At 43.2% G+C, this 17,286-nt stretch overlaps 1 protein-coding gene across 1 annotated transcript; it reads left to right on the forward strand.

The window, feature by feature from the left end:
* The first annotated feature begins 4,145 nt into the window (after positions 1 to 4,145).
* Positions 4,146 to 16,693, forward strand: LOC139557764 (eosinophil peroxidase-like). Its single transcript, XM_071372932.1, has 13 exons — positions 4,146 to 4,262; positions 4,926 to 5,085; positions 6,031 to 6,215; positions 6,328 to 6,460; positions 7,562 to 7,691; positions 7,814 to 8,020; positions 8,156 to 8,519; positions 8,748 to 8,908; positions 12,946 to 13,204; positions 13,630 to 13,800; positions 14,983 to 15,220; positions 15,386 to 15,635; positions 15,794 to 16,693. The coding sequence occupies exons 2-13, from the start codon at positions 4,928 to 4,930 to the stop codon at positions 15,797 to 15,799; spliced, it is 2,262 nt and encodes a 753-aa protein (XP_071229033.1). The 5' UTR covers positions 4,146 to 4,262; positions 4,926 to 4,927; the 3' UTR covers positions 15,800 to 16,693.
* The last annotated feature ends 593 nt before the right edge of the window (positions 16,694 to 17,286 follow it).

Genomic DNA, 17,286 nt, shown 5'->3' on the forward strand with positions numbered 1-17,286 from the left:
AGTGAAACAGCACCCCCTCTGTCTCAGTAGGTGTAGACCATGTATCTGATGCTGTCTGGACAGTGAAACAGCGCCCCCTCTGTCTCAGTATGTGTAGACCATGTATCTGATGCTGTCTGGACAGTGAAACAGCACCCCTCTGTCTCAGTATGTGTAGACCATGTATCTGATGCTGTCTGGACAGTGAAACAGTGCCCCTCTGTCTCAGTAGGTGTAGACCATGTATCTGATGCTGTCTGGACAGTGAAACAGCGCCCCCTCTGTCTCAGTATGTGTAGACCATGTATCTGATGCTGTCTGGACAGTGAAACAGCACCCCCTCTGTCTCAGTAGGTGTAGACCATGTATCTGATGCTTTCTGGACAGTGAAACAGCACCCCCTCTGTCTCAGTAGGTGTAGACCATGTATCTGATGCTGTCTGGACAGTGAAACAGCACCCCCTCTGTCTCAGTAGGTGTAGACCATGTATCTGATGCTGTCTGGACAGTGAAACAATGCCCCCTCTGTCTCAATAGGTGTAGACCATGTATCTGATGCTGTCTGGACCAAAAGACTATGTAATGTCATACTATTTCTGTCCAGACAGCATCAGAAACAGGGGTTACATACAGAGGGGCACTGTTTTGATGACATAGTTTCAGCAGAGAGGAAGTGGTGAAGCGAAAGGGCTATAATCACTCCTATCTAAATAAAATAATTAAATAATGAAAGAGAAGCAGCCAAGAAATATGACTGTCATCTCACTAATGACCCACTTCTTGGGCCATATACTACCTTTAGTATAGGGTTCAAGGTATACACAGTTGAAGTCGGAAGTTTACATAGACCTTAGCTAAATACATTTAAACTCAGTTTTTCACAATTCCTGACATTTAATCCTAGTAAAAATTCCCTGTCTTAGGTCAGTTAGGATCACCACTTTATTTTAGGAATGTGAAATGTCAGAATAATAGTAGAGAATTATTTATTTCAGCTTATATTTCTTTCATCACATTCCCAGTGGGTCAGAAGTTTACATACACTCAATTAGTATTTGGTAGCATTGCCTTTAAATTGTTTAACTTGGGTCAAACGTTTCGGGTAGCCTTCCACAAGCATCCCACAATAAGCTGGGTGAATTTTGGCCCATTCCTCCTGACAGAGCTGGTGTAACTGAGTCAGGTTTGTAGGCCTCCTTGCTCGCACATGCTTTTTCAGGTCTGCCCACACATTTTCTATAGGATTTAGGTCAGGGCTTTGTGATGGCCACTCCAAAACCTTTACATTGTTGCCCTTAAGCCATTTTGCCACAACTTTGGAAGTATGCTTGGGGTCTTTGTCCATTTGGAAGACCCATTTGTGACCAAGCTTTAACTTCCTGACTGATGACTTGAGATGTTGCTTCAATATATCCACATATTTGTCCTTCCTCATGATGCCATCTATTCTGTGAAGTGCACCAGTCGCTCCTGTAGCAAAGCACCCCCACAACATGATGCTGCCACCCCTGTGCTTCATGGTTGGGATGGTGTTCTTCAGCTTGCAAGCCTCCCCCTTTTTCCTCCAAACATAACGATGGTCATTATGGCCAAACAGTTCCATTTTTATTTCATCAGACCAGAGGACATCTCTCCAAAAAGTACAATCTTTGTCCCCATGTGCAGTTGCAAACCATAGTCTGGCTTTTTATGACGGTTTTGGAGCAGTGGCTTCTTCCTTGCTGAGCGGCCTTTCAGGTTATAGGACTCGTTTTTACTGTGGGTATAGATACTTTTGTACCTGTTTACTCCAGCATCCTAACAAGGTTCAATTCAATTCAATTTTATTTTATATAGCCCTTCGTACATCAGCTAATATCTCGAAGTGCTGTACAGACACCCAGCCTAAAACCCCAAACAGCTAGTAATGCAGGTGTAGAAGCACGGTGGCTAGGAAAAACTCCCTAGAAAGGCCAAAACCTAGGAAGAAACCTAGAGAGGAACCAGGCTATGAGGGGTGGCCAGTCCTCTTCTGGCTGTGCCGGGTGGAGATTATAACAGAACTATGCCAAGATGTTCAAAAATGTTCATAAGTGACAAGCATGGTCAAATAATAATCATGAATAATTTTCAGTTGGCTTTTCATAGCCGATCATCAAGAGTTGAAAAACAACAGGTCTGGGACAGGTGGCGGTTCCATAACCGCAGGCAGAACAGCTGAAACTGGAATAGCAGCAAGGCCAGGCGGACTGGGGACAGCAAGGAGTCACCACGGGCGGCAGTCCCGACGCATGGTCCTAGGGCCCAGGTCCTCCGAGAGAAAGAAAGAGAGAAGGAGAAAATTAGAGAGAGCCAAGATTTTCAAAATGTTCATAAATGACAAGCATGGTCAAATAATAATCAGGAATAAATCTCAGTTGGCTTTTACTATTACTATATCCTTTACTATTGTTCTGGGATTAATTTTCACTTTTCGCACCAAAGAGGCACTGAGTTTGAAGGTAGGCCTTGAAATATATTCACAGGTACACCTCCAATTGAATCAAATTATGTCAATTAGCCTATCAGAAGCTTCTAAAGCATTGACATAATTTTCTGTAATTTTCCAAGCTGTTAAAAGGCACAGTCAACTTAGTGTATGTAAACTTCTGACCGACTGGAATTGTGATATAGTGAATTATAAGTTAAATAATCTGTCTGTAAACAATAGTTGGAAAAATGACTTGTGTCATGCACAAAGTAGATGTCCTAAACGACTTGCCAAAACTATAGTGGTTGAAAAACGAGTTTTAATGACTCCAACCTCAAGTGTATGTAAACTTCCGACTTCAACCGTACATTGATTCTTGATATCACTATGTGTTGACTTGCATAGGTGCAAGAAACCAAATATGTTTTGTCCCCCATATGGCAGGATAGGCCATGGAGGCAATACTGCCTAAGGTGTAGAGGCTAAAATTGGCTATTTTGATGATCTGTTTTGATGTTTGAGCATTGAGTTCTGAAAATGCACCAAAGTGACTGAATAAAAATAACTGTAGTAATCAGCCAGGTAAAACAAAAACAAATCTTGTGTTCTGAAACATATTGTAGTATCATTGTTTGAGATGAGTGAATGGTCATCCCCTTGCCAGGCACAAACCCTGATAATCAGATGGGTAATCAAGTAAACACACCATCATCACAGGTAAAATATTTCCTTTTACCATTACACAAAGAACAAAAATGCTGCGGTGCATACAAGGAAATGATCGGGCACCATTACTCAAAGGAACAGTGTCATTCCCTGCAACAAGGAAGAATGATGGTGAATATATTTTATATTTCAAAAGACCTTAGTCATTTTTGGAGATAAGGACCTTCATTTTTTACTCAGAAACTTCCCTGTGGAGGTACTTTCAACAGACTATAGCTAGCTCTGGGGGTCTACCCATGGACCAATTTGACTTGACAAAAGTAAAGTTTGTGACTAGAAATCAGTGCTTTACGATACAATCCTAAAGCACATATTTAAATTACAATGCACAAGTCTGTTGCATGATGTCAATTTCCCTAATTCACATGTCGTGAAGCTGCAATCTTAGAAAAAAGGGTTTCAAAGGGTTCCTTGGCTTTCCCCACAGAAGAACCCTTTGAATAACTATTTTGGGATCCATGTAGAACCCTCTGTGGAAAGGGTTTTACATGGAACCTTAAAAGGGTTCTTTAAAGGGTTCTCCCATGGGGAAAGGCAAAGAACCCTTTAATTAAGGTTCTAGATATTGAAAAAAATATTCCAAGAGTGTGTTCGTGAACACATTACACAGAAGAAATGCAAAGCAAAAAAGAGCGGTGAACTTGTATACATTGTACTGGTTGTAAGTGCGCCATTACCGAGAAGCTCTGCGTACACAGCAGCTCAAAATAAAGTCATTCATTCTTGTAAGCCCAGACCATGCAGGCATAATCATCACAATCATTTAACTCATGATACTGCAATAGGGGTTCTAGCAGGAAACAGCTGGCTAGAATATAGAGTAAGCATTTACCATTTTCCTTGACTGACTCAAAAGTAGCACACTAAATAATATTATCAGTTGATGATCGATTTGGTCAAGGCAAGAAGGAAGAAGGAAGTTGCATGATGTCGTCATTGGTAGGCCGTCATTGTAAATAACAACTTGCCTAGTTAAACAAAAATAAAATGGGAGATAATAGGGGTGGGGCTTTGCAACATTGACTATACATAGAACTGTTAGAGAGGGCTCTACAGACGAGTTTACTTCTCAACAAGACTTCACAACAAGACTTGTTTTAAAACAAAGGTAAGATTGAATAAAATACATTTGCTGTATGTTTCTCTTGTCTGATCATCAGGTTATATTTGAGTTTTTCTGTTAACCATGGTAATTCTGATCCATGCATGAATGTATTATTAATAGGGATGTCAAATGATTCAAACATTGAATTGATTTAATCGCTGCAATTGCTGTGATTAATCGCAATTAATTGCAAATTCAGAATTTGCTCAAACTAAGCTGTAAAAAAAAATATTACAAGAATATTGACATCTTGATTTTGTAAGTAACGGTAAGCAAAATTAGGTACATTTAGAAAGCACACTTTCGTTAACCTCAATGTCAACTTATTTTTACATTGTATTGTTGTTTTAGCTGTATAGATGATGTATTGCGGATGTTTTCAGTGCATTTTCAACGCTTTCAGACAATGCGGTTAATCACAATAAAAAAACAGTGCAATAAAATTATATAAAGTTAACTCGAGTTAGCTGATTTACCCTGACAGCCCTAGTTTTTAATATGATTATTGTGTGCAAAATGATTTCATACATTTTTTGAGAAGTCTCTGTAGTTCTCTCTCACAATTTGAAAAACAGCGAGAAGCAAAAGATTTGCTCATTACATTGAAGAGAGCAGCATGTTTTTTTAAGGATGGTAAACTGATAAACCTCCCTTTCTGCTTTCTAGAAATGAAGCCATTTCCCTCCCTCCTGGCATTGGGGCTGTGCCTGATGTTCATCCAGCCAGCACTGTCTACACAGGAAAGTTTGGGTGGCCCTTTCATTCACAGTTCAATAGAGGAGGCAAAGAGACTTGTAGATGAAGCCTACAAGTACTCCAGAGAAAAGTGAGTAAACCTGATAGTTGATCTCATCAGATGAAGTCGATCATCTCTGTCTTTGTAAATTGGGTAGAATGAAATGACCAGCACTAGTGTCTTACTCCGTATGCAACTAGCACAATTGTCTCACTCAGTCGAAGAAACAGATTTGCACTGGCTTAGTCTTTCTAATTTTTCAATTTGCTTTAATTGTACCTTTTGTATTTCCTTTAGAAAATAATAGGTTCACTATTTCTATTTCTCGTAAGTTCTTATTATTAGTACAATAAATCTGCCTCTGTACAACGATGTTAATTCAACTGCAGGAGCTTGTTTCTGTTCAAAACCTTGTCATATGCTTGTCCAGTGGTGGAAAAACTACCCAATTGTCATACTTGAGTAAAAAATAATAATACCTTAACAGAATATTATGTCATCAAGTAAAATACTACTTGAAAAAAAGTCAAAAGGTATTTGGTTTTAAATATTCTTAAGTATCAAAAGTAAATGTAAATGCTAAAATATAGTTAAGTATTAAAAGTATAAGTCATTTTACATTCCTTACATTAAGCAAATCAGACAGCACCATTTTCTTTTCTTTTTTATTTATAGATAGCCAGGGTCACACGCCAACACTCAGACATCATTTAGAAACCAAGTGTTTGTGTTTAGTGAGTCAGCCAGATCAGAGGCAGTAGGTATGACCAGGGATGTTCTCTTGATAACTGTGAATTGGACCATTTTCCTGTCCTGCTAAGCATTCAAATGTAACAAGTACTTTTGGGTGTCAGGGAAAATGTATGGAGTAAAAAGTACATATTTTCTTTAGGAATGAATTGAAGTAAAAGTAAAAGTTGTCAAAAATATAAATAGTAAAGTAAGGTACAGATACATCACAAAAAACGACTTATGTAGTACATTAAAGTATTTTTACTTAAGTACTTTACACCACTGTGCTTGTCCATATCTTAGGAGTCTGGAGAGAGTGCGTGGACAGTCCATCAGGCCCTCAGATATCCTGCGTCTCCTGAAGCAGCCTGCCAGGGACACGCGCTCTGCTGTCCGGTCTGCAGACTACCTGGAGAACACCTTGAGACTGATCCATGAGAAAGTCCACCACACCCACAGGCTGCACAAACGCTCGCTCAACGCAACAGGTCAGTTGCACACAAATATACATACGCACATACGCGCCAAGACACATACACTCAGACACACACACATACACCAACACATATTTCACATTATTCCTTATCTCTTGTTTCTCAGACCTCCTCACGCCACAGGAGCTAGACACCATTGCCCGCGTAACCGGCTGTGCAGCTCGTGTCAGCAAACCCTCCTGCCGCACCACACCCAACGTTAACAAGTACCGCACAGCCACCAGCATCTGCAACAACCTGTAAGAGCACCAGGGCATGGCGGGTTTAATACTTTGACACAACAATTTGAAAGCCTTGTGCACAGTAGTTGTATAGGGTGGAATATAAAGGGAAGTGCAATCAGTGTAGGTCTGAGGTCTGGCTATGCAGTCATAGGCTGCAGGAGATGTGGCTTTATACAGGTAACTGCCAAAATAAAGGAAACCCCAACATAAAGTGTCTCTTAATAGGACATTGGTCCACCACGATCCGCCAGAACAGCTTCAGAGCATCTTGGCATATATTCTACAAATGTCTGGAACTCTATTGAAGGGATGCGACACCATTCTTCCAAGGGAAATCCCATCATTTGGTGTTTTGTTGATGGTGGTGGAAAACGCTGTCTCAGGCGCCACTTCAGAATCTACCATAAGTGTTCAATTGGGTTGAGATCTGGTGACTGACAGCCATGGCATATGGTTTACATTGTTTGCTTATCATGTCACGATCGTTATAATGAGTGGACCAAGATGCAGCGTGGTATGGTTCCATCCTCTTTATTTTGAAGTGAAACTCAAAGAAAACAATAAAGCGCAAAACGAAACGTGAAGCTGATGTAGTGCTCGCAGGCAACTATACCTAGACAAGATCCCACAAAGCACAAAGGGGAAATGGCTGCCTAAATATGATCCCCAATCAGAGACAACGACAAACAACTGCCTCTGATTGGGACCATACCAGGCCAACATAGAAACATAATCACCTAGATGACTCACCCTAGTCACACCCCAACCTAACCAGCATAGAGAATAAAAAGCTCTCTATGTTCAGGGCGTGACATATCAAACCATTCAGTGCTCTATGGATGGGGGCATTGTCATCCTATATTGGCATAGCCATGGTTGCCAAAATAATTGCCAAAAGAATGGCATGCCCAGCATTTTTATACATGACCCTAAGCATGATGGGATTTTAATTGCTTAATTAACTCAGGAACCACACCTGTGTGGAAGCACCGGCCTTTAATATACTTTGTATCCCTCATTTACTCAAGTGTTTTGTTATTTTGGCAGTTACCTGAACCTTGAGTTTCTCAAGCGAGGTTTCTCTGTTCTGATTTGTATTTTCTTCCTTCTTATTAGGAAGTATCCTCGTCTGGGAGCCTCAAACACCCCCTTCACTCGTTGGCTGCCTGCTCAGTATGACGATGGGGTCTCTAGACCCAAAAGCTGGGACCCAAACAGGAGCTTCAACAACTTTGTGCTCCCTCTGGTATGATGACAATACATAGACATAGTTGCAATAACTGCTACTATTCACCACAAGTTAGATATAAAGTAACATAATTGTATTTCATTGTTCTCCCTCTGCCCTGCTTCCCTCCCTGTGTGCAGGTAAGGGAGGTCTCTAACCGTATCCTGGCAACCAATGACGCCAGTGTAGAGAGCGATCGCGAGTTCACACACATGGTCACTATTTTTGGCCAGTGGAACGACCATGACCTGACATTCACGCCCTCCTCCCCCAGCATCCGCGCCTTCAGCAACGGCCTGAACTGTGATGAGAGCTGTGAACGCTCCGAACCCTGTTTCCCCATCCAGGTCAGTCACAGCTCCCACATCACATCCCACAGCCTAACACTTACAACAGGCACCCCTGGATATCTGGCCCTTTTCGATCCATGGTACATGGATTATTAGTTCTTCAACCTGTCTTGTCTTTTCCTCCATGACCAGATTCCTCTCAATGACCCACGCTTGCCCACTGGCCCAGACAGCTGCATCCCGGTCTTCCGATCAGCGCCTGTGTGCGGCACAGGAAAGTCGGCTTTCAATTTCGGTGACATGGCCAACAGGAGGGAGCAGATCAATGCCCTGAATGCCTTCCTGGACTTGGGGCAGGTGTACGGCTCTGAGGAGGGGTTGGCGCGTGACCTACGTAACCTCACCAACGACGGAGGCCTGCTGCGTATCAACAAAGAGTTCAAAGACAACGGACGTGAGTTTCTTCCCTTCACTGATGTGAAGGGGAACATGTGTGCCACCCGCAGGAGAATCACCAACGACACCAATGCCAAGGAGGTGCCCTGCTTCATTGCAGGTTAGCCTTTCAACTCTGTTTGTCCGAATAGTAGACCAATGTATATTTAAGTTAAAGTCTAAGACACAGAATGATGACAAAAAGCGATAGAACTTTGACTAGAGGAATTCTTTGACTTTCCATGTACAATAGTTGTCCGGATACAGAAAGACAATGTATATGATTCTCAATCACTATTTGGCCTCACCTGTATGTCTCTGGCCTCACCTGTAAGTCTCTGTCTGCCAGGTGATGTTCGTGTGGATGAGAACATAGCTTTGACATCCATCCACACAATGTTCTTGCGTGAGCACAACCGTCTGGCCGGTGCCCTGCTTCGTCTCAACCCACATTGGGACGGTGAGACACTCTATCAGGAGGCTCGCAAGATCATGGGCGCCTACACCCAGGTACCAGTAACAGACTCATATCACCACCCAGGTACCAGTAACAGACTCATATCACCAACCAGGTACCAGTAACAGACTCATATCACCAACCAGGTACCAGTAACAGACTCATATCACCAACCAGGTACCAGTAACAGACTCATATCACCAACCAGGTACCAGTAACAGACTCATGTCACCACCCAGGTACCAGTAACAGACTCATATCACCACCCAGGTACCAGTAACAGACTGATATCACCACCCAGGTACCAGTAACAGACTCATATCACCACCCAGGTACCAGTAACAGACTCATATCACCACCCAGGTACCAGTAACAGACTGATATCACCACCCAGGTACCAGTAACAGACTCATATCACCACCCAGGTACCAGTAACAGACTCATATCACCACCCAGGTACCAGTAACAGACTCATATCACCACCCAGGTACCAGTAACAGACTCATATCACCACCCAGGTACCAGTAACAGACTCATATCACCACCCAGGTACCAGTAACAGACTCATATCACCACCCAGGTACCAGTAACAGACTCATATCACCACCCAGGTACCAGTAACAGACTCATATCACCACCCAGGTACCAGTAACAGACTCATATCACCACCCAGGTACCAGTAACAGACTCATATCACCACCCAGGTACCAGTAACAGACTCATATCACCACCCAGGTACCAGTAACAGACTCATATCACCACCCAGGTACCAGTAACAGACTCATATCACCACCCAGGTACCAGTAACAGACTCATATCACCAACCAGGTACCAGTAACAGACTCATATCACCACCCAGGTACCAGTAACAGACTCATATCACCACCCAGGTACCAGTAACAGACTCATATCACCACCCAGGTACCAGTAACAGACTCATATCACCACCCAGGTACCAGTAACAGACTCATATCACCAACCAGGTACCAGTAACAGACTCATTTCACCACCCAGGTACCAGTAACAGACTCATATCACCACCCAGGTACCAGTAACAGACTCATATCACCACCCAGGTACCAGTAACAGACTCATATCACCACCCAGGTACCAGTAACAGACTCATATCACCACCCAGGTACCAGTAACAGACTCATATCACCACCCAGGTACCAGTAACAGACTCATATCACCACCCAGGTACCAGTAACAGACTCATATCACCACCCAGGTACCAGTAACAGACTCATATCACCACCCAGGTACCAGTAAAAGACTCATATCACCACCCAGGTACCAGTAACAGACTCATATCACCAACCAGGTACCAGTAACAGACTCATATCACCACCCAGGTACCAGTAACAGACTCATATCACCACCCAGGTACCAGTAACAGACTCATATCACCACCCAGGTACCAGTAACAGACTCATATCACCACCCAGGTACCAGTAACAGACTCATATCACCAACCAGGTACCAGTAACAGACTCATATCACCACCCAGGTACCAGTAACAGACTCATATCACCACCCAGGTACCAGTAACAGACTCATATCACCACCCAGGTACCAGTAACAGACTCATATCACCACCCAGGTACCAGTAACAGACTCATATCACCACCCAGGTACCAGTAACAGACTCATATCACCAACCAGGTACCAGTAACAGACTGATGTCACCACCCAGGTACCAGTAACAGACTCATATCACCACCCAGGTACCAGTAACAGACTCATATCACCACCCAGGTACCAGTAACAGACTCATATCACCAACCAGGTACCAGTAACAGACTCATATCACCACCCAGGTACCAGTAACAGACTCATATCACCAACCAGGTACCAGTAACAGACTCATTTCACCACCCAGGTACCAGTAACAGACTCATATCACCAACCAGGTACCAGTAACAGACTCATATCACCAACCAGGTACCAGTAACAGACTCATATCACCACCCAGGTACCAGTAACAGACTCATATCACCACCCAGGTAGTAACAGACTCATATCACCACCCAGGTACCAGTAACAGACTGATATCACCATCCAGGTAGTAACAGACTCATATCACCAACCAGGTACCAGTAACAGACTCATATCACCACCCAGGTACCAGTAACAGACTCATATCACCACCCAGGTACCAGTAACAGACTCATAACACCACCCAGGTACCAGTAACAGACTCATATCACCAACCAGGTACCAGTAACAGACTCATATCACCACCCAGGTACCAGTAACAGACTGATGTCACCACCCAGGTACCAGTAACAGACTCATATCACCACCCAGGTACCAGTAACAGACTCATATCACCACCCAGGTACCAGTAACAGACTCATATCACAAACCAGGTACCAGTAACAGACTCATATCACCACCCAGGTACCAGTAACAGACTGATGTCACCACCCAGGTACCAGTAACAGACTCATATCACCACCCAGGTACCAGTAACAGACTCATATCACCACCCAGGTACCAGTAACAGACTCATATCACCACCCAGGTACCAGTAACAGACTGATGTCACCACCCAGGTACCAGTAACAGACTGATATCACCACCCAGGTACCAGTAACAGACTCATATCACCACCCAGGTACCAGTAACAGACTCATATCACCACCCAGGTACCAGTAACAGACTCATATCACCAACCAGGTAGTAACAGACTCATACCACCACCCAGGTACCAGTAACAGACTGATATAACCAACCAGGTACCAGTAACAGAATGATGTCACCACCCAGGTACCAGTAACAGACTCATATCACCAACCAGGTACCAGTAACAGACTCATATCACCACCCAGGTACCAGTAACAGACTCATATCACCAACCAGGTAGTAACAGACTCATACCACCACCCAGGTACCAGTAACAGACTGATATAACCAACCAGGTACCAGTAACAGAATGATGTCACCACCCAGGTACCAGTAACAGACTCATATCACCAACCAGGTAGTAACAGACTCATATCACCACCCAGGTACCAGTAACAGACTGATGTCACCAACCAGGTAGTAACAGACTCATATCACCACCCAGGTACCAGTAACAGACTCATATCACCACCCAGGTACCAGTAACAGACTCATATCACCACCCAGGTACCAGTAACAGACTAATGTCACCACCCAGGTACCAGTAACAGACTCATATCACCACCCAGGTACCAGTAACAGACTCATATCACCAACCAGGTAGTAACAGACTGATATTATTTGTAAAAAAATAAATATTTAACCTTTATTTAACCAGGTAGGTTAGTTGAGAACAAGTTCTCATTTACAACTGCGACCTGGCCAAGATAAAGCAAAGCAGTGCGACACAAACAACACAGAGTTACACATGGAGTAAACAATAAACAAGCCAATAACACAATAAACAAGTCAATGACACAGAAGGAAAAAAAAGAAAGTCTATATACAGTGTGTGCAAAAGGCATGAGGAGGTAGGCAATAAATAGGCCATAGGAGCGAATAATTACAATTTAGCAGATTAACACTGGTGATAAATGAGCAGATGATGATGTGCAAGTAGAGATACTGGTGTGCAAAAGAGCAGAAAAGTAAATAAAAACAGTATGGTGATGAGGTAGGTAGATTGGGTGGGCTATTTACAGATGGGCTATGTACAGCTGCAGCGATCGGTTAGCTGCTCAGATAGTTGATGTTTAAAGTTGGTGAGGGAAATAAAACTCTCCAACTTCAGCGATTTTTGCAATTTGTTCCAGTCACTGGCAGCAGAGAACTGGAAGGAAAGGCGGCCAAATGAGGTGTTGGCTTTGTGGATGATCAGTGAGATATACCTGCTGGAACATGTGCTACGGGTGGGTGTTATCGTGACCAGTGAACTGAGATAAGGCGGAGCTTTACCTGGCATAGACTTATAGATGATATCACCACCCAGGTATCAGTAACAGACGCTATTCACCAACCAGGTACCAGTAACAGACTGATGTCACCACCCAGGTACCAGTAACAGACGCTATTCACCACCCAGGTACCAGTAACAGACGCTATTCACCACCCAGGTACCAGTAACAGACTCCCTCCCTCCCAGGTGTTTGTGTTCAGGGACTACCTGCCGCACATCGTGGGCCGAGACACCATGGCCCGGCAGCTCGGCCGTTACCCGGGCTACAACGAGACGATTGATCCCAGCATTGCCAACGTGTTTGCGACAGCAGCGTACCGCTTTGCCCACCTGGCCATCCAGCCCACGCTGTCCCGCCTGGACATCAACAACACGGAGAATCGCATGTTCCCCAGCGTGCCCCTTTTCAAGGCCTTCTTCACCCCCTGGAGGCTGGTGTTTGAGGGTGAGTGGTGGTGGGTCACATAGGAATGCTTCGCAGACCCCTTTGTCAGTTGTAAACTAATTCACTCTCTGGATTATTAATTAAGCAATATGGCCTGAGGGGGTGTGGTATATGGCCAATATACCACGTCTAAGGGATGTTCTTATGCACGATGCAAAACAGAGTGCCTGGATACAACCCTTAGCCGTGGTATATTGGCCATATACCACAAACCCCCGAGGTGCCTTATTGCTATTATAAACTGGTTACCAACGTCATTAGAGCAGTAAAAAATAAATGTTTTGACATTTCAGTGGTATACGGTCTGATATACCATGGCTGTCAGCCAATCAGCATTCAGGGCTTGAACCACCCAGTTTATAACAGTCTACGATGGGGGGAAAGGTTAAAAAAAAACATCCTATTCTCTGTCTGTCCTCCTTCAGGTGGTATCGACCCTCTTATCCGTGGTCTAGTGGGTCGCCCTGCTAAGCTGAACACCCAGGACCACATGATGGTGGATGCTTTGAGGGAGAAACTCTTCCAGTTCATAAACCATCTGGCTCTGGACCTGGGCTCTCTCAACATGCAGCGTGGACGTGACCATGGCCTGCCTGGTACACACCTTTCATTTTCCCTCTATACTGTTATACTGATACTACAGATAACACATCTATACTGTTAGACTGATACCACAGATAAACACATCTATACTGTTAGACTGATACCACAGATAAACACATCTATACTGTTAGACTGATACCACAGATAAACACATCTATACTGTTAGACTGATACCACAGATAAACACATCTATACTGTTAGACTGAAACCACAGATAAACACATCTATACTGTTAGACTGATACCACAGATAAACACATCTATACTGTTAGACTGATACCACAGATAAACACATCTATACTGTTAGACTGATACCACAGATAAACACATCTATACTGTTAGATTGATACCACAGATAAACACATCTATACTGTTAGACTGATACCACAGATAAACACATCTATACTGTTAGACTGATACCACAGATAAACACATCTATACTGTTAGACTGATACCACAGATAAACACATCTATACTGTTAGACTGATACCACAGATAAACACATCTATACTGTTAGACTGATACCACAGATAAACACATCTATACCATTAAACTCATATCCTTTGGCTGTTAACACAAAATCAATCATCACTCTAATTCCTCTCGTCTTCCATATACTGTATCTCTATTGGTCAGTTCCAAAATCATTCCTCTCGTCTTCCATGTACTGTATCTCTATTGGTCAGTTCCAAAATCATTCCTCTCGTCTTCCATGTACTGTATCTCTATTGGTCAGTTCCAAAATCATTCCTCTCGTCTTCCATGTACTGCATCTCTATTGGTCAGTTCCAAAATCATTCCTCTCGGCTTCCATGTACTGCATCTCTATTGGTCAGTTCCAAAATCATTCCTCTCGTCTTCCATGTACTGTATCTCTATTGGTCAGTTCCAAAATCATTCCTCTCGTCTTCCATGTACTGTATCTCTATTGGTCAGTTCCAAAATCATTCCTCTCGTCTTCCATGTACTGCATCTCTATTGGTCAGTTCCAAAATCATTCCTCTCGTCTTCCATGTACTGCATCTCTATTGGTCAGTTCCAAAATCATTCCTCTCGTCTTCCATGTACTGTATCTCTATTGGTCAGTTCCAAAATCATTCCTCTCGTCTTCCATGTACTGTATCTCTATTGGTCAGTTCCATTCACTTATTATTTCCTTTCTCTTCCCTAACCTAGACTACAACGCTTGGCGTAAATTCTGTGGGCTCTCAACACCTAGTAACCTGGGCGAGCTGGCCGTGGTTCTGAACAACACAGACCTGGCCTTTAGACTGCTGCAGCTCTACGGCACCCCAGATAACATTGACGTGTGGATGGGGGGCGTGGCTGAACCCTTCGTACACAGCGGCCGCGTCGGGCCTCTCTTCGCCTGCCTCATCGCCACCCAGTTCCAGAGGATCCGCCAGGGAGACAGGTGTGTGTGTGAGAGAGAGATAGGGAGAGAGAGAGATATTGACTGACCTGCATCATGTAAGGCATTTGACATAGCACTGCCAGAGTGCAGTTTTTACTTTTTTTAAAGGTCCAGCATGTGTTTGTCTGTAATAGTATGTGTCTCACATCACTTGTTGATCCCCAGGCTATGGTATGAAAACCCAGGCGTCTTCACCTCGGCACAGAGGAAGGCCCTGAAGAATGTCTCTCTGGCTCAGATCATCTGTGACAACACTGGCATTACAGCCGTATCACGTGACCCCTTCAGCATCCCTGAGGGAGAGAACACACCCATCAAGTGCAACAACATCCAGCAATTAAACCTTAGTGCCTGGAAGGAGAGCGCTTCTACGGCCGATCAGGAGCAGCATGAGAATTCGGACCAGGACAACGAGGTAGTAGATTGAACTACAATATCAGTTAAGGTGTCTTTAAATCCATCCACCCCTCTCTCTCTCTACCACTCCACCCTCTCTCACCTCTTTCCTTCTGCCCCTCTCTCCATCCAACCCTCTCTCCAGACATCATCCTATTTTTCTCTATTCCTCTGTAGATCTGATGTGAGCCCCTCCCTCGTACCCACCTGGACACCCCAGGGCCCAGCAGCAACATATGCCATCAGCAGCTCTCCGCCTTCTCTGTCCAGCTGACCGACAACTTCCTCACACACAACAAAGCCATCGTTTTTAGCCAGGTTGTCTACAACAGACCGAACCATTACAATACAAAGTCAGGGGTGTTCCTAACCACCAGCACCACATCTGGTGATACCAGTTTTCCTTTAGTTTCTCAGTGTGGACCTGTGGCTTAACAATGAGGTGAATTGTGTCAATGGCCTCACTTCAGACAGCTTCTGCACTTCTTGCAGTTGGTCAAGGTCAATTAACCAGTAAGGGTGTTTGCCATTTTAAACAGGATTTAAAAAATATTTTCTTTGGAATCTTCTATTTTGTTATGCCTTTGTTATTGTGACTTCTTATGTGTTGCTATGACAATCAATCAAGGAGTACTTCATAAATTTGTATGTATTGATTTATGCGAAGAAATGTAAAAGACTTGCCTTTATAAAAGCGTTTGGAAATCATAAAGTATTTTTTCCCCAAAGAATTCCTATATACACACCGCCTTACCTCAATCACATACGATGGCACTAAACGTGGTACTAATGTCAATCAGCTAGAAGTTCTAGTAGCACATTTTGGATAATTGTGTAATTAGTTTATTATCAACAATCTTAGATTATATTTGTAGCCTATGTTCATGTCAGTTATCATAAGACTTTGCTAATTGTAGATTTTGCGCACCTTCTGAATTTTGTACTGATTTAAATGTTTACTGTTTGTTAATGGTGCATTTCGCTAATATTTTATTGAAATACTGTATTCGTGTGTTTTATTGCGTAAATAAGCACTGCATCAGAAAATGAAAATAAAAAGACTTAAGACAGAAAAAATATTTGTATGGTTGCAAATTATTTGCATGGTGACAGGTAGCCTAGTGGTTAAGAGCGTTGGGCCAGTAACAGTAAAGGTTGCTGGTTCGAATCCTCGAGCCGACTAGGTGAAATATCTGTTGATGTGCCCTTTAGCAAGGCACTTAACCCTTATTGCTCTGGATCAGAGCGGCTGCTAAAAGTAAATGGTGTGTTAACCTCTTCTATGCTGAGTGCTTGTATGAAGAAACAGGTGGCATACTACTACCCTAACCCAGGGGACTCCATTTTGATATCTTAACATTCTCACGACCCCAACCATGTGAAAAACAATGATGTAATTAACAGCCAATGTTAACTTTTTATTATGGGCTATGGCAGTCAGTTGAAAAACATTAACAGTATTTCTGAATGTATTCTCAACTCACCATCACATTCTTAACAGTCAATTACAAATTAGTCTAACATAATGTATCTTATCTCACCACCACTAATGAGATGGGTGCGTCTTGCAGTGATGACAATTAAGCAATTTTGTTGCTAGATTTAGCAACTTTTCAGACAACCCTGGCAACTTTTTTTTCAAACAGCACCTAGCAACAAATGTAGCTACT

Source organism: Salvelinus alpinus, chromosome 28 (genome assembly GCF_045679555.1).
Source record: "Salvelinus alpinus chromosome 28, SLU_Salpinus.1, whole genome shotgun sequence".
Classification (NCBI taxonomy): domain Eukaryota; kingdom Metazoa; phylum Chordata; class Actinopteri; order Salmoniformes; family Salmonidae; genus Salvelinus; species Salvelinus alpinus.